Below are 19,427 nucleotides of genomic sequence, written 5' to 3'. Positions count from 1 at the left end.
ACCTTGGGTTGGGGAATAGAGGACTCCCCAACTAAAGATGACTTCTGGATAAGGTCTTTTAGAAATTTTTGAGGTTTTGAGAAGCCTTGTATTAATGGACTAGCCCGGTTACCGACGAGGTCTAAAACCTGCTAATGACCCACTACTCCCCCAAAGCGTCATTAAGGAAATTGCAATGTCTCAACTTAAGGTATGTTTGAAAGAGATGATAGCGATGAAGAAAGAATGAAGACACAAAATGCAATGCATGAAAGATGTAAAAGTGTATGTGTGTGTGTGTGTGTTAATAACTAAATGTATTGCTACTCCACCTAAGTTAGTGGCAAGAGAGATCACAGTATCTTGACCAACGGTGAACGCAAGGAGTCAGTAACTACTTAATAAAGCTAAGTTGATATGGTATGCAAATGATCAAAGAAAGAGAGGGCGTCAAGCAAAACTCGACTTCTGATACATTAGGATCCGAAAATTCAGCAGGGTACAATGCATATAAATAGAAATCACTTGAATTGAGCAGGGGTGTATGAGGGGAGAAATATGAAAATGTAAACTGAAAAATAAAAGTAGATGGCCGGATCACCACCAATGCACTCAGGGATGAGGGAGGAGGAAAGGATAGTTAAGCATTCCTCTTATAGGAGGTGACCATAGATCTCGGATCTCGACCCTACTTCATTGATCTTGGATACTTGAGATAGCTTGAATGCATGTGCGGGCTAAGATAGACATTTGAGATGGGTTGGATGCTAGGATAAACTAAGATGGACAATTGAGATGAAAGAGGAGCTTTATAGTATGTTAAGGGTGTTGTTAGATGTTGTTGGACTCTTGAAGCCAAGTGTTGAGAGTTATCTCTATCTTAAGTCTTGCTACTCCTCATGGGGATTTCTCTCTATAGCCAAATGTGAGTCTCTAGAAACGTTAGGGTTGGACCTCTATTTATAGAGGATAGCCTAACTTTCTTGTAAATCCTAGTAATTTGGAGGGCAAACATGGCCACATAGCATAATTTGAACATTGGACGACACGTGACACAATGAATTTACTTAAATAAGTGGTAAAATAGATAATTTCACCATTTGAGATTATGAAATGGCTATTTGCCCAATCGCGAAAATCATATTGCCACCTAGCCGCTAGTTTTCCCAAACAGTTATCTGGGAAGATCTTGGAAGAGATCCTAGTATCTATTCATACTTACAAATATTAGGAAGGCAATGCGATTTCAGCCTATTGGCAGTTTCTTTGCATTTTTGGTCATATTGACTCTTGGGGCCCTATTCATTATATGATTTTGCTAGATTAGGCTCAATCGATGGCTCGGGGGTGCAAGCTCCCCCAGGTGTAGGTTAGCGCTCTAAGGATCCCATTGGCCCAATCAGGCCCATTGGGCCTTATTGTGGTTTAGGGTTTTGTGGGCTAGTTAGTTTGTATTTCCTAGGGGTTTCCAAGCTTCACAAGTCATCTCACATTATCTAAGATAAGGTGTTTCATTGCATGGGTGGGGTGTCTACTAATGTCCCTCTTTAACAGAGGTTGCTCGCAACTGAACGCCAAAGCGATACGGCACCCCATCATTCTAGTCTTGGCTTTATCGTGGTCTTGACTACCAGCTACCTTAGTATTAACATTAGCGGATCATATGGTGTAAAGATAAATCATACATATTATGAGGGTTGAGAAAAACGTTTCAATTGACCATGTGCTTTAGTAACATCATGGGTAACCAATTGCTACCCCTTCATGTTATGATTGGTAATTGTTTAGAATGACATTGAATATGAAAAGGTAATGCCCACGTACCTTCTACAACCTTATGCTGTAGAAGAGAACTCGCATATGCTCTCTCTCTCATGCTCATGCTTGGACGTGCAAGGGTGAATGGGAGAGGGTACGTGGTCTCTCTTTAAAGAATGTTGAGAGAGAGGTGGGCCATTATGGGATTTTTGGGCTAAATTAGAAATAGGAGTGAAATAGGGAGAGAGGATCATATAGAGTGAAGGGATGTGGTTCACACGTGTGGTGTGTGAACGCATGTGACGATTGTGCATTCTACATAGCGTGTGTCTGCCCGCATGGGGGCATGTGTAGAGTGTACATGCTATATAGTGTGTGTGCATGTGACAGTGAGCATATCCATGTGTGTAGTGTTTATTGTATGTGTATAAAAACGTGTGATGATGCATGTTAGATGCATGTGTGGGGTCACAAGTAATGAATGGGTGAAAAATATTTGAAATCACTCATGTACGTGAACTGAACTGACAAATACTACTTTTACCAGTTGGATCACAGGATAAATAGGTGAATAAATGATTTAATGGATGTACGATCAATTAAACTGATGAATGAATTTATAGATGACTAGATGAATGGATGGATGCTTATATATATACATGAACAAACAATCTACTAGTTGGATGCCATAATTAATGGGTGGATGATGAATGGATCAAAGATCTAATGGTTGAATGATCTAATAAATGGATTAGCCCTAAAATTTATTAGGGTAATTATAGTGGTCAGCAATCAGTACTTACTAGTTGGTCCATACTCAGCCTCAACTTGGTGTTACTCACTGAGACACGGTTCCATGCTCCATGTCTTTCAATCAAACAGCATCGTGTACTTCTTCTCTTCACTGCTATTATGACATGGCCTCCACACCAATATCATCTAGATACCTTGTACTGGTAAAATATGAAGGAGAGCTATACATGAGCTCCCGGCTGTTTATTTGAGTGACGACTCGGCTCTTGGGCACTCTAGAGACATCGGCCTCATTGTTAATTAAGGTAGTATGTGCCGGCCTTTTATTTATCTATGTAAGGTATGATGATAAGGCTAACGATTCCATAAAGACTACCTTTTTTAGCTATTCCTTAAAATGAAGGATATTTTTCATGGAATGTAATAAAGGGCTTGTGCAAGACTACAACCCGAAATGTATCTTGTACCATATTAATAAATTTTAATAACAAAAGCCTTTTTTTAATCTAATATGCTCTCTTTGGTCGTGCATATCTCAGCAATGTTCGTGGAAATTGTACCAATAAAAAACAAGCAAAATAGTGAGGTGCTCTGCACATATGAGGCGCTAGAGTAAATGAATAGTAGTACATGTGGGATGCTTTACGTATGTGATGCACAAGAGAAAATGTATGGTAGCCCATTTGGTATATAGCACATGTGTGATGCTTTGCACATGTGGAACATAAGAGAAGACTGGACGTTGGCTCATTTGGTACATTAGCACATATGGTACATGTGAAGCAATTGAAGATTAATGGTGTGGCACATTTGTGCTTAACCCTTAAAGAAACTTAGTTTCTTTGTATCGGAAAAAAAAAAAATGTCTTTCTTTAGAGTGCATGTGGGAAAATAATTTAATTTATTTTCCAACTAAGAAAGTGGAAAATTATATTTTTCATGAACTTATACAAAGGAAAGCTTGACAAACAAAGTAAGTTTCATGGCGTTTCGTTCCTTTCGACAAATCCAAAGATGTCCAGGAGAAAATTGTTTTCTTATCTTTTCTTATCCTTTTTCTTTTTAAACAAAGTAGATCTTTTGATAAACGAGGGGTCAGAATATAAATAGAAATAAATATCATACAGATGCTGGCAATGTATGGGAATCCAAACACATGCACCTCAAATCAAACTCTCTAAATTGTGGACACTAGTTCTAGATGGGGTATGTGGTCCTCAAATCAGATCAATTGAGCAATCCTTTCCACTAATTATAGGAAAAATTCACTTGTTGAATTTTGGATCAGTATCTATTCTAATTTTATCCATTCATTTGATGGACCACCAATACAAAATTCAGATTCATTGTAAATTTTGGAGTAAGGTCAATCTAGATAGGAAGTTGTAAATTTTGAAGTATGCTCGATCCAGATTGGGGCCCACAATTCTATCGGTTTGGATTGAGGTAAATACATTTTGTGTATTATTAATTAGTGTGAACATGCATTTCCACAATTCCATCGGTTTGGATTGAGCTATACAAACGTGTGATTTGTTATCCAAAAGTGCAACAAGAAACAAGTAAAAATATCCAAAATTAATTTATACAAGTCCAAAAAATATTATAGTTAAAAATTGTTTAAAAGGCAAAGCCTATGAATGACTGATTCCAACCGGTCAAACTAGGCAAAATGTTCTTTCATACTTGGAGTCCGCTCCCATTCAACAGCATCCTTATAAATGAAATTATCTTCTCTTTGGCAAAGTTAAGGAAGGCGGCCCCATACGATTCTTCTTTCAATAGCAACTTTATCGCCCATAAGACCTCATTAGCCGTGAGTCCCTCCAACTCTTCCAAAGCCGATATAATTTGTGTCATTCGACCAAAGTTCTTACTCTTATCGATTGAAATGGCAATTGACTTCATAGCACCCCCAATATCGACCATCCCGGTGCCAATCATATCAACAAGTTACTCCACCCTCGGTCTCTTTTTAGAATTAACTATGGAATTCATGTTGCCGAAGGCATTCCCATGTTGTGTCGGACTCGGATGAGGAATATTGTTGTCTCCACGACTGTCGTAAGACTAATGGATATGCGATGCATCGTTGCCAAGATCTTCAGAAGATACTATGTTAATATCATCATTCAGATCAACAATGTGGTTGGACGACACATCTATATCTCTCCATCGAGAAGTGGTTGCACAGGGACGGAAGTTGCCAGTAGCACATGCTTTACCAATAGCTTTGTCGCTTCCGAAAATGAAATCGAGATCATCATATCTAGGCATAGGTTTGCCATGGAATTGAGTAGCCTCTGGATGGGACTAGACATAATACAAAAAAGAACTAGTCATTAACATCGCACTTTGTATGATGAGATATTATATAAATGTTAAACAAGTTATACCTTAATATAGTTCATCCACACTTCATTTGATGCGACGACAATTTCTAGGTCTGGGTCCCATCCAAAACCAGACGCACTCCGTAAATCTTTGACAATGAAGAAGTTTTTTTCACTGTGCGGATGCGATTTTTTACGTTCGCATTAGTGATCTTGAGGCCTAATTTCAACCTCATATTTTCAACGACTCATGTAAATGATTCTATTTTAAAGCCAGCACCACTTCTTCTTCCAGCAACAACTAGCTCCATGAGTCTGTCGATCAGGATGTCGTTCATGTCTTCCGTCCAACGAAAAACACTTCCATATAACTAGTCCTCAGTTCCACTGTTCAGTGTATGCTTCCTAGGCGATCTCCGTGGGGTACTACTAGGTGATTTTTGGTCGGAGTAGATAGTATGGATCGTCTATTTAGTGACATGGAGGTGCTTCGATTTACATCAATCTGTGAGAAGATAAATTATGAATGCAAGTTTAAAAAATTATCCTACCCCATGATTAAATAATATGAAGTGAAGCATACCCGGTTCAAAAAAATAAAAAATAAAAACAAGCTCGCATATTAAAAAACCAAAATATGGAACAAAGGCATTAGTGATCTAGTTGGGACATTCTTGAATGCTACTTCGAAAACCATCGTTGATGTTCATCTTATTACAATGTATTTAATTTGTTTGACTCATTGGATGAGCTTGGTTCCACATTTTGGAAGCTATTTCATCACGTTTTCTAGCCCACTTATCTCTTTCATATGAAGTGACATTCAAAAGCACACGACCTTCATCGAACAGTACTACACGACATCATTCTTTGTAGTGCTGCAAAGAACCTTACCTGCACAGGAGGGTTTCACGGGTGGAAGCCATGGAACTGAGGAATTTCCATAATATAGGAAGCTATCAAGGCCTCCTTTGATGCGTGCTCATGTGGAATACTGAAAGCTGGAATGGTTATGTCGACGCCTCGAGCGTAACAGAGGATTTCACCCGGATTTCCTCGTTTCACTCGTCTGCATAAACGAGTGAAAAGGCATTTGCCTGCGGGATATATCCGGTGTAAATACTCTTCCTACTAGACGAGATAAGAAATCATGATGGGTGAAATCCCTATGATTTCACCACAACCTAAAAATCAAACAGGCCCTTAAGGGAAATAAGCGTGCCTTCTCAGTGGTGTGACTCTGGCACTACTATCTCAAATCTTTATGTACTATAGATGTGGGTAGTTTGCTAATTTTCTAAATCCTTTCGTTTTCAGTATCCATACATATAGACCGAAGTATAGATGAGAAGAATAGAGAGCAGGGAATCAATGGAAGAAATGAAGATGCTTTTAAAATCCTTACTTGTAATGGTTTTCCTAGTAAACAATTTTCAAGCATACCAATTTTTATAAGTTGTAAATAATTTACAGGTATAAGGTTATATTTTGAATTAAAGAAAGTTTTTATAATTGAATAAATCATACATAGAACTTGATGATTGATACATACTCATAATGTATGGGCCCACCATGATGTGTATAGTATATCCAATCTTTCCATCATATGTATCCCTTGACTCTCTCATACAGCCCTTATAAAACAGCTCAATTGACCGTCAGATAGGCCACCCGATAGGGAACATTGGGATGGGATGCCAACTATATCCATTTAGCCAAGGCTTAAAAATAAAAAAATTTAAATTTTTATTTATTTTTATTTTTATTTTTAAAAAAAAAAACAAACAAACAAACAAACTTTTTTTTATGTGATTTGCATATTTTGACAAGGTTTACTTCCCAAGTTGATATGGTGTGAATACTTGCTTTAAATGTTATAAACACTTTTTTTTTTTTTACACACGCACACACACCCCCACACACTCACGCTAGTGGAATTTCACCACCCATGGGTACTCGAACCCTAAAGCAGGTGTTGAAACTCCTGAGAGTCTACCACCGGAGCAAGAGCAAGGACCCATGTTATAAACACTTGATAAGTTGGTTAAATATACAATTTAAATAGTGTAAATGCTTAAAAACTTAAAAGCAAAAAAGAACATCATATAAATAGTTTATATTTGGACCTCTTTTCATGCATATGAAGTGTTTACAACTTAAAAATTCATAAGCATCCAAATGACCTTTTATTTCTCCAACTTAACTTGTGGTGATTTTATTCCATCCCCCTCTCCCTTCCTAATTTATTCAGCAATTCATGTAGAAGCCTTGTCCATCACATGCAAGCACACGTGCGATCAGATCTTTCCATCGGTTGCACTACAATATTTATCTTCCTGGCCTAAAAATTAGGCCATTTTACATCTCCGGTGGGCCACAGCATATAAAACAAATGGATGGGTAGGACGATTCATTTTAACCATTGGCTTTGTAAATTTTGGCCCCCCTGATGTATCATACGGGGCACGTAGGGACGCATGTGGATGAGTAGGCCTGTACCCAAGGGTCCCTGAGTCAACTCGGAGGTTGTCAGACTGATCTAGCTCGACCTGCTATTCAGAATGTGAAATAAGGGTTGACTCGGTCTGCGACTCACCCATGGAATTAGCAAGCCTCAGTGTAATTTGTTATATATTGGAAATGATATATGGATGCAGAGAAGTTTGATTGGTACCACATAGGAGGGCCAAATGCATGGCCCCCACATATGTCATTTATCTACTCTTGTCTTGGTCCGTTCTAGGTGGGCCCCACTTTATCAGGTCGATCAAAGCCTGTTGCACTTGTTCCTTGTGCCACCTTTCCGGGTATTACACAGTACTTGGATTGAAGGCATGGGTTGAAAAGTGGGCAATTCAGAAGGAATTATTAAGTCCTGAGTAGAGCTGTACACGAGCAGAGTTAGCTGTACACGTGCTCGACTCGGCTCGAAATGAGTTCGAGCCGAGCATGAGCTGATTTTTGGTGATCAAATTGAGTTCAAGCCGAGCACGAGCTTGACCCTGCTCGACTCGAATAGTACTCGAAATCGACTCAACTGGGCTCGACTCGGACTCAACTCGTGTAGTATATATACTCATTTCAAAAAAACCAAAAAAAAAAAAAAAAACCTAGTTACTTCCCTACCCCTTTTGAAAACTCGACCCGTGCGCCTCTCTCCCAGTCCTCCCTCTCATCCAGTGGCCATCCTCCCTCTCTCTCTCTCTACTCTCTCCCTCATCCACTCATCCTCATTCTTCACCCACCCTCTCTCTCTCTCTACTCTCTCCCTCACCCTCAGCCTTCTCCCTGCACCGCACGGCCGCCCGCCCCTGTCAGCTTCTCCCTGCACCTACCCTCTCTCTCTCTACTCTCTTCGGTCAGTGTTCTTTCAATTTCAAACTGAAATCCAATTCCTCATTGCTGATCTGTGAAATATGTTACCTCTAAGGTCCCAAAATAAGGTTGATCTGTGAAACATTCTGATATTATTGGAACTCGACTCGAAAACTCTGCTCGAACTCGGCTCGAAATCTACTCGAACTCAAACGAGCTGAGCACGAGCTGCTGTTTCGAGCTCGAAGGCCTAGCTGAGTTGAGCTAAACATGAGCTGGGACTCGAGCAGTCCGAGCTGAGCACGAGCTGGACAAAGCTCGACTCGACTCGACTCGTGTACACCTCTAGTCCTGAGTCAAGTCAAGCTCAGCTGAGTCAAAGGAGTGACTAGTCCCAGTTGGGCATATTTTACCTGATTAAACTCAAAAAAACCTAAGTCGACTCAGATGAGTCAGCAATCCATGATTGAGTCGAGATTCCTAGTTTCAAAAAGAGGGTTGATCCAAAATTGCAATTCCATCCTCAGCATCCAGACAGATACAAGGCACCTAAAAACGTTAGTGGATCAGGACATTTTGAGACTGCTACCATTGCGTGATGTGACTGGATCAGGACATTTTGAGACTGCTGCCATTGGGTGATGTGACTGGATCAGGATATGTTGACACTGCTGCCCTTGGGTGATGTTTTTGGACAGACCCTATTTTGTGTGCCCTCTCTGTATTTGCAACATCCAATGGGCCAAGGGGCTGTGCCCAACCACTTCCGAAATGTCAGTTTGTTCTTAGAATCTGATAATTGAAAATGGGATTTTTGCAATCCTTTGAAAAGAGACAAATCAAAGTCAGAAGCGATGACATGGATGACACCAAGACATCTTCCAAAGGGCTGCGTCTGAGCATTTGAAACAACTTCTGAGAGCCATGTTTCGACCCAGCAACCTATCACCCACTGGATTCTGAATAAATGAAGGAAATCTAAACCTGGAATTCTCAGCTAATGGAAAACCACATATTCCGTTTTTGTTTGTTTTGGATTCTAATTTTCATATCATCTTCACACAAGGTAACATTGTGTTTCTTCTAGGAATGTGGTTTTGGCATCTTTCTTGGGAGAAACGAATAACCATATTTTAGGTAAACCTGTAAAATGGAAATCAGTTTCCAACATTCCTTATTTTCTCAAGATGGGCTTCCAAACCATTTTAGCTCTTCCTCTCATCTTCTTTCCAAAACCTTCGTTACCAATCAATGCTCCCCTCCTTATTTCTACATCACTGGGCCATCTTGATTTTGTTCTCAATCATTCAAATGAATGAGGAAAACAATCAAGATACAAAGAAAAAGAACTGCTCAAGCTGGATTTTATTACTAAAAAAAAAAAAAAAAAAACACACACACACACACACCAACAGTTTCTTCTTTTTCCTTCTCTTCCTTTCAAGTAAACATCGATTTGCATCACTTCCATCTACATTACCTTGGAGAATTACTTGAAAGAAAAAATAAAATAAAATAAAATTTTGATCTGGCTGACAGACAGGACAGCCGCAATCGGAAATAAAATAGAAAAGATATGATTCTGAACATGTGGATCCATGGTCTGCAACCTAGATGGTTTGATCCTATGGAACTAAATGTGGATCGGAATTGTCACAAAATCCCCAGATTGAGATATATCCAAATCATGCAATCTGTGCTGATAAAAGGCCCTCTTCTTTTAATATAGTTAAGCCGGGTTCAAACCACGGACCTCATTGTTGAAAACACAAGCTCTCTATCGACCATTGAGCAACAGGCTTCCACCTCGCCTATAAAAGGACCACTAGGATAGAAACCAATTGCATTGCAGAAAATAGGCCAGCACTTCATTATCAATGGTAGTTGCACTTGCTCATCTGTGACCCAATTTTGTTATTTCTTAAAAATATTTTTATGGGATTTTTTAATCCCCGAAGTTCCTTCATTATCAGTTGTAGTGCTCACACGTGACATGTATAACATCCAACCAATCTAACATATGAACCCACAATGGCAACCACGAGAACTAAGAATCTGGCCCCGAATCATCAGATAGCTACACATGGATTTGGATGCTTTCGAGTGGTGTATATCATTTTTTTATGGTTTGGTCCACTTATAATTGGATCAGCCAGATTTTTGGTTCGCCTGGTAATCATGGCAGGGTGCCTTTGGTGGACAAATTGGTTGTCCAATACATGCCACATGAAACATGGCCCCATAACTCTCAATCCACCACTTTTTAAGAATAAATAAATAATAATAATCAGAGGCATTTATGTAATTTCCCTCCTAAAAATCCAAACTCCTGAGAAATTTTGCCCTAAAAATCCCTATTTTCTTTTAGTGGCTACCATGTGACCGAAGTTGTGACAGATGTGACTGCAATTTGTATGTCAATTCTTGGAAACTCAAAGCTGCATTTTTCCATTTATAGATAGCATGGTTCTAAAACACCAAAATTCAACTCTGAGTCCATTGAGACAGGCAGAATCTAAGAGTCGGCTGGAAGTTCAGACAACATGCTAAAAATTTGTTAGTTAATCATTATTTCAAAATGAAAACATATACTATCAAATGCATAAATTAATAAATCCACAAGACTCGGTAAAAACTCAAACAAGGAAAACCCGTAGAAGATTTGAAGGAAACTCGAGGGAAGGAGGTATCTTGTCTGGTCAACTCAAATCCAATCACACTGAGTGGATCTATTGAGTTTTTTTTTTAGCTAGAATTTTATAGCATTAGTATAAAACAGTGCTTTAAATACTAAATAGCGTGTGTAACGTAGTGTTCACCTCTCTAAAGTGTGAGTAGTTAGCTACATAGCATGTGGTGTAAGCTACATGCTACTTCTACATCTTTAATTAAGGTTGCACTTTGTTGATTAATAATGAAATTTCATGATATTTGATGCAACCAAACAACCTACTAATAGGAAAAATGGAGCAAACTTTAAGTATAAAGCCAAAGAAGGATAAAGAAACTGATTTAACACAGTTACTTGTATTATTTTTAATAAAATCATTAAAATGATTAACTAATTTTTATTGAAAATAGATCAAAAACATTAATTGATTTTCATATTTAATTGAAAAATAGTTTTTAGTATAAGTAGAGTGTAGCGAAGGTTATATGGCGTATAGCGTATGCAAATTAGCATGTAGCATATGCTACACACAACTTAAGCTACTTTCATGAGCTCCATAGCATTAAAGCTAAGCCACGCTGTGTAATGTAGCTTAAGCTATTTAAAACACTAGACTATAAAAACAACTTCAGCTATTTTCCCATGCATGAAACAGAGAAACCATGCACTTGACCAGACAAAAAGGAAATAAAAGGAACACATATTCCATATTCAAAAATCAATAATGTTACATAAATAATCCTTTTCAGGCCCCTAACCATCCTCGAAACATGCAAACATAACAATAAGCAGTTAATTTCCCAATACAACGACATTTTGCACCTCGACTCCAAAAGCCCAAGTAGACAACTGACCTAACTTCATCGGACAGTAGCTGGAACTCGGGCTTTTATTTTAGAAAAAAATGTTTAATATTTGACATGCACGTACATCTCACACATGCAAAGAATGACTCACCTTTTCTTATCAATAAAACTCATGCAGCTGCAGACTGCTTGTCATCATGATCTTCGAGATTCAGTGCCTGCAGTAGCTTTGGCCAGGACTCTGGGATTCCTCCCGGCAAATCAAACTCTAGTAATTTGCCCCGGCTACGATAGAACTCCTCCACAGGCCGACTCTGCAGAAATAACAACCATTGCCAATATAATTTTTTTTAATAGAGAGAGAGAGAGAGAGAGAGAGAGAGAGAGAGAGAGAGAGAGAGAGTGTGTGTTATGGCTATGGCTACTCTTTAGGGCAGGATTCGGAATCCTACTCTAACCACACTTCCTTAGCAAGATCTGGATTGTTCATCAGACAGTCGCCACCTTTTATGCTCAATGCCCAAAAGATCAGGGGCCAGTCTGGTCGTCAGGTGGGTAAGTTTTTTAACTGTCCTTTTTGTCATGACTTGTGGCTGACCCGACGACCAGATGAAACATAAACAGTGGGACCCACTTGATGAATAACCCAAATATTTCTCAGGGAGAAATCCTACTCTTGTAAGTAGTAGCATTTCTCAGGGGAAAAAAGATGAAAGAAAAACCAAAACTCAAAAAATGAACATTTCCATGATTTTCTCCAAGTTTTACTTTATTATTTTAAAAAAAAAAAAAAAAAAAAATCTCTAAGAATCACTTTTTTAAGGGCCTCTGTGGGAGCTTGAAAAGTATTTACATGGAAAATACTTTCCAAGAAAATGACATTTTCCCAAGGGAGTTTGCCTTTTGGTGAAAAACAATTTCCAAGAATGCGCTTTCATAGAAAAAGTCCTAAAAAGATTTCCCAGCCTTCCATCTGTTATTTTTTGTTCTCTCCAAATGCTTTCTTGGAAAGTAACTTTTCGAAGAAATTTTCACTTCTTTTATTTTCTGAGCTCCCAAACAGGCAGTAAAGAACCTCATTTAATTCATTCCAGTGTTTTAAATAGTGAATAGCATACCATTCACCCCTCTGAAGTGTGAGGCATAAGCCACATGTAAGACACACGCTACTTGTGGATCTTTAATTAAGGTAGCACTTTGTCGCACATCATAAAATTTTATGGTATTTTGCCAAATTACTGACTAATAATGAAATTTCATGATATTCGGTGTGAGGAAACACAGCCTAAAATAATAGGAAAGTTGCGCTTTGTTGCACCAAAGATCATAAATTTCATGATATTTTGCACCTAATCATTAATTAATAATGAAATTTCACGATACTTGGCGCAAGAAAATGCAACCTAAAATAATAGACAAAATAGGGAAAAGATTAAGTATAAAGATGAAGAAAGGGCAAAGCAACTGATTTGACACTGTTAGTTGTATTATTTTATTAAAATCATTGAAAAGATTAACCATTTTTATAGAGAAAAGAAAATTGTAAAAAAATCATTGAAAACATTAAAATCGATTTTAATATTTTATTGAAAAATAACTTTTAGTGTAAGCTAAGTAGTAACGTGCAGCGTATGCAAATTAGCGTGTGGCATAGGCTACATGCGACTTCAGCTATTTTCATGAGTTACATAGCGTTAAGGCTAAGTTATGGTGTATAGCGTAAGCTACATGCTACATAGCATAAGCTATTTAAAACACTGACTTTCCACAAATTTGTATCCATGACAAAAATTTCGAAGGAACAGTTTCGGATCACCTGAGAAGGGTATTCCGAAATAACAAACATAGCGTATACCTTTCTCAGCCTTCTGGCTAAGATCGAGTGCAATAACAAACTAAATATTTATGGAAGTAAAGAACTCTTAAGAGGAGACAGTGCGGTACCGTTTCATTGTATATACGGAGTCGTTCTTTTACGACTGCTTCAGTATCATCAGATCGAGTGATGAGCTTTGACGTGCAATGTACAGGAGGGAGAAGTGGAGCCATGAATATTCCAGGCATCCCATTCTCACCCTTGATGTTGATCGATGCAATGTTGAAGTTTCCCCCACATTGGCTGCAAATCCTCCTTCCAAGGCACTTCTCAAGCAATATGTCTTCTCTGAGTTTTAGGTTAACCACCAGGTCAATATCAGTCACTCCCTCCAATATCTCCTGCAAATACAGAAGAAATGCACATTAAAATAGCAAAAGAGAAAGAAAATGCCTGTAACATTACCCAACAATAGAAACTGAGTTCCAGATAGGAGTGCAACTCAGGTGGGTTAGGTCTGGTTGAAAGTCAACCCGAGCCCAAACGACCTCAGGAGGACCTAAACCACAACCAGGCTTGACCCAAATTCCCACCCGAGGTGCCCAACCCAAATTCCTCCATAACTGACCCGACCTAAATACATGTTATTATTCCCAACCCAACTTAACCCGACCAAAATTTGTCCAACCAGAACCCAACCCAATTTCAAACCAGGTTGGCATTTTCCAACCCAAACACGACTCTAGGATCTTGACAATCCAACCTGAACTCAGGATGGGTCAATCAGGTTTGTGTTGACATGTAACCAAGTTGCAGCCCTAGTTCCAGATTCTCCCTTGTAACCAAGTTGCAGCCCTAGTTCCAGATTCTCCCTCAGCCCTATTACTAAAATTCCCCTAGTCAATTGAATGAATTTAGAGCTAAATCCCACTGTAACTTGGTTAAGTCAAGACTTGGTGAACGCTTGCTACCACCCAGTCGATTCAACTCACATAGGCTTCGATGAGTCTTGTTTTCTATTTTTAGAAAAAAGAAAGAACCAAAATTTCAAAGCGAAAATTAAAAATAAAAATAAAAATAATCTTTGGAAAAACAGACTTGAAGACAGTTCTTGTCATTATCATCATCAATTCAGTCTTAAAATTATAAATTTTAAATTGAAAGAATAAAAGCCTGCTTTCTTATATTCTTTAAAAAGTAATAACAAACCGAGTATCAGGATGACCCGACCAAGTCTTCGAGCTCAAGCCAAGACAAGCCTGTTTTTGGGTGATCAAACAATGCTCCACACTCTATGCAGTATTTGGATTGTCCAGTTTATTGACATCAAGAAACAAGAATTAGGGTTTATGGCTACACTGGTACATCAGAAAGAATCTTTCTAACAAGATATTATATCATAAATCATACACCTGAATATCAAGCACTGGATATAATTATATAATTTTTCATTTTTATGCTCAAATGCAGGAAAGGTATGCTGCATTATATAAAGCATTCAAGCGTTGAGACATGCATGTCTTCATCCCACTTCATTTTTGGTTTCTATGTTGGAAAATGAAATGTTGGAAGAAACATCCTCTCGACAACCTAAAATGAATTGGAAATGCTTATTTATGTGCTAACATGACATTCGTAACCAAAACATAGCAACATAAATGACCAGAAATATAAGATCTGCAATACCAGAAAACACTGACCTCAGTGAGGCATTCACATCATATATCACATGAAAGTTTCAAGTTTTCAAGATACAGTGCACTACATACAAATTTGGGAATCCAAGCAAATGCTGGCAGTAAAAAGAAAAGAAAAGAAAATAGGGGAACAAATCTGCAGTTGCACCAACAGGAGAGGAAAAAACCAGGAAAATGAAACATGAGAGTTTTGAAGGGTGCTGGGCCTTAACAAACCTAGGATTATGTACATGTTGGACAGACTGATGATTTCTTGGGCCCAGTCTCCCAGACCAGAAGATCCTAATCCTTTGATCAGTGGCCTGTTAAATGGAAGGTTATGAAAAAATACAGCAACGGTACACATTCAATGTAAAACAGGCCAATGATCAGAGGTGATCTTCCCATCTTGAAGATTTCTTTGGGGAAATCCCCCCATCCACGGTGGCACCCGGAAGATAAACTGTCTGGATCACCGAACCACAGGCCCCAAGTGTCCACAATCCAGAGGCTCGGTGAACTATACATCGATTGAGGCTCGGCATTCTATAATCTCTCTACACTAGTTTCTTTCAATTATATCTTCTAAGGAAATAGAATAAATACAAAAAACCTATCTTTTTTATGTTCCCTACCCTTTACAAAGGTGCTCACCGCTTGACTAATAGTCCGTGGAAAACCATCAAGAATGAATCCTGATTCGCCCTGAGCTTCTCCACTTTCAAGGCGTTTGGACAATAGACTTATTATAATTTCATCTGAAACCAGTTTCCCTTGATTTACAACCTCTGAAAGCTGCAAAAGAAAAAAAAAAATTATTTTGATGAACAAGTACGACTGCAGTCATAATATTTCTAGTCAACACATCAGTGCTGACAAGCTTCAATCAAATCAATGAAATAACAGTATACAGAAGAATGATCAGAGTGATTATCAGCACCCCAGAAATCTGCCCTTATATGCATACATAAACAGTGCCATCAGTGCTGAAGGAGAACTTTTCATGCTTACTATGGAAGAAAAAAATGTTTCCTTGAACCCCTTCAAGTTCAAATAATTTTCGGATGCTGATCATGTGATAGCCGCAATCTCTCCAAGTCAAGGATTTAGCATATTGGTCACCACCAAGACCAGGTCATACTGCCCCGTACTGGGCCATTTTTGGATAATACAGACCAATATTATTGAAGAGTCCATTTTGTATCGGGCAATACACACCAGTTTCAGACAATACTTTGAACCTTGCATCAAGTAGCATTTGGATGTTGACTAGTGTTTTAAATAGCAAATAGTGTGTAGTGTAGCATTCACCCCTATGAAGCATGAAGCTTAAGCTACATAGTGTCCAGCGTAAGCTACACACAACTTTTGGATTTTTAGTTGTGTTTGGTTGCGCCAAATATCACGAAATTTCATAACAGTTTGCACTGAATTAGTCTGATTAATAATGAAATTTAATAAAATTTAATAGGAAAAGTGGGCAGAGATTGAGTATAAAGGTAAAGAAAGATCAACCTAACTGATTTAATACTATTACTTATATTATTTGACTAAAATCACTGAAAAGATTAACTAATTTTTATTAAAAAATGAAAAATGTAACAAATCACTGCAAATGTTAATTAATTTTAATGTTTTAGTGAAACACAACTTGTAGTGTAAGCTTCGTGGAAACATAGCTTGTAGTATAAGCTACGTAGCATGTATCATAGGCTGTATAACATGTAGCGTAGGGTACAGCTGACCTAAGCTATTTTCATGAGCTACGTGATGTTAAGGATAAGTTATGCTATATAGTGTAAGCTACACGCTACATAGCGAAGCTATTTAAAACAATGAATTGCTGACCTGCCTGAAGATGTACATGTTTCAGGTGGGCGACTCCGTTCATTCCCAAGTGGAATGAGTCGAATCAATCAAGTCAACCCAGTTTTAGCTAGTCCCAAAACCTTGGCTTACATCCTGGCATCCTTGGTGCCTTCAAAATAGAGGATTTCATTTCTGAGGAATGATCAGATGCGGCAGCTGCATCAAAAGTTTTGATACAACCATTTTTTTCCTGCCAACATATCAATATGTCACATATGTAGAATATCCCATCTGTACTTCCGGACATAACTTCAACAGCAATGGACAGCTGATTGTGTGACTTGTTGTACTGGTGTTGCCCACCACTGTTGTGTCTAATCATTTCTCTTTGGTTCTTTTTTCCAAGTAGATGGATTTTTCAATGTAAAGATTGTATTTCTTTCTCTTTGTAAAGTTAGAGCTAGCTTAGGGTAGTTATTAGCACCAGACATGGTTTGGATCCTCTCTCTCTCTCTCTCTCTCTCTCTAATATGTGTGTAGAAACTCTTGGGGATCACCTACTGCAAAAATCAGCCTTATCCAACCATCAAGTGAGTCATACCATAGAAAACAGTATATAATCATTGATAAATTGCAAAATATAAGTGTGGTACACTTGATCAGTGGATGGGACTGATCATAGACTGCTCAACATGGTGGGGCCAATCTATTGAACGGATTGGATGCCCCATGCACATAGTAAGTTAGAAGTTATCCACTAGGTTGGACTATAACCTGTGGTTCAACTGACCGGACTTGAGACCTTCCTCATATATCCATTGGGTTGGACACACACACAAAAATGCTCTCTAGGAACCAGTTCTCATGGGAACTTTGTGAGAACTTTTGACATGTCATGTAAGCACAGAGAGGCGCATGGGGTGGAATTTCATGAGATCCACCCCATCCATCAGTTATGCTGCATCATGTTCATCTTGAAACCTTAAAATCATGACCATCTAGAAGTTAGGTAGGCCACATGCCATTAGCTTTTTGTAGTGCCCACCATGGTGTTTACATGCAATTCGATCCATTCATCTGATGTGACTTGTCTGGATGAAACAGCTACCTAGAAATCATAGTAATCCAAAACTCAGGTGAGTTTAAAGGTTTTTAGTTATAATTTAATGCGGTGGCCCACCTGAGTGTTGAATCATCCTAATATTTTAGATCAAGGCCAAACAGGGGATGATGTACCTAATGGACGGGGTGGATTTCATGCAGGTTGAGTCATTTCTTCCGCGTTAGAGAAAATGACCCTGTTAGGTACTTATGACAGGTACGCAAGTGCTTTCCTTTTCTAAAATGCATTTGAATTGCAATTTAAGGCGGATCCAAACGCACCCTCTCGAAATTTTCATTACAATTCTATGCAAGCATAAAAATAACAAGTAGGAAATAGATATCTACACCCACCCGGCTGATAGATACAACCTTTTTCTTTCTGCTTAATAGTACAACGATGTACAATTGGATTGCATGAAGTAGAAGTTAAAAAGGGTGGTGAAGGAATTACCTGATGAGAGAGTGGGCCAGAGCTGGAAAGCTCGTCACGGACGAGATCACCGGTGGCGATGTGGGGCACACCGAGGAGGTGAGATAAACGGCTGGCGTAGGTTCCCTTGCCAACGCCCGGGCAGCCGAGGAAAACCCATTGGACGTTTCTGTCCTTGGAGTGTCTACTGAGTGGGAAGGAGTTGTGAGAGAGGGATGAGGGGAAACCGACGTCAGTTTCGGAAATCAGAGCTGTAAGCGTACGGACGGATGTAGAAGAGAGGGTTTTGGTTTTCATGAGGCGGGTTAGGGCCGCCATGGGGAGAGAGAGAGAGAGAGAAAGAGAGAAGGGGGATTTTTATGGGAGAGAATCTTGGGAGGAAATGGGAAGGGATCTGTAGTTTACTTCTAATAGGTAGGTCATCGGACGCGTGGGAAATCTAGAGCCGTGCATAAAGACTGGCATGTGTGTCGATATCCAGGCTGTCCACCAGGTGGGCTCCACTGTTATTGGGCGCGGATCGGATACTGACAAGGTCAGTAGCCAAACCGCCACTGAAGTGACGTCAGCAAGCTATGTGGACCCCACCATGATGCATGTGTTGTATCCATACCGTCCAAACATTTTTAGAGATCGTTTTATGGCATTATAAAGAGAATGAAATAGATCTAAATTTCAAGCGGACCCACCACAGAAAACCGTGGGAGCAGTCACACTCACCGTTGAAACATTTATAGGGCCCACCGTGATGTATTTTTGAGATCCAACCTATTCATAAGTTAACATAGAGATAGATGAAGTGAAAACAAAAATATCAGCTTGATTGGAAACTACTGTGGCCCCTAAAAAGTTTTGAACGGTGAATGTCACTCTCCCCACTATTTTCTATGGTGGGGTCAGCTTCAACTTTAGATCTATCCTATTCTTTTTGTAATGACATAAAACTATCTCTAAAAATGGTTGGACGGTATGGATAT

At 38.9% G+C, this 19,427-nt stretch overlaps 1 protein-coding gene across 1 annotated transcript; it reads right to left on the bottom strand.

Moving 5' to 3' along the window:
* Positions 1-11,497: 11,497 nt before the first annotated feature.
* Positions 11,498-18,813, bottom strand: LOC131243052 (adenylate kinase 1, chloroplastic-like). Its single transcript, XM_058242116.1, has 4 exons — positions 18,472-18,813; positions 15,762-15,902; positions 13,560-13,832; positions 11,498-11,929 (listed from the first exon to the last, which is right to left on the bottom strand). Exons 1-4 carry the CDS (start codon positions 18,766-18,768, stop codon positions 11,786-11,788), a joined length of 855 nt encoding a protein of 284 aa, XP_058098099.1. The 5' UTR covers positions 18,769-18,813; the 3' UTR covers positions 11,498-11,785.
* Positions 18,814-19,427: the final 614 nt, after the last annotated feature.

This window comes from Magnolia sinica, chromosome 4 (assembly GCF_029962835.1).
Source record: "Magnolia sinica isolate HGM2019 chromosome 4, MsV1, whole genome shotgun sequence".
Lineage (NCBI taxonomy): Eukaryota > Viridiplantae > Streptophyta > Magnoliopsida > Magnoliales > Magnoliaceae > Magnolia > Magnolia sinica.
The sequence above is the reverse complement of the archived record's forward strand: the minus strand, read 5'-3'. Positions and strand labels throughout refer to the sequence as shown.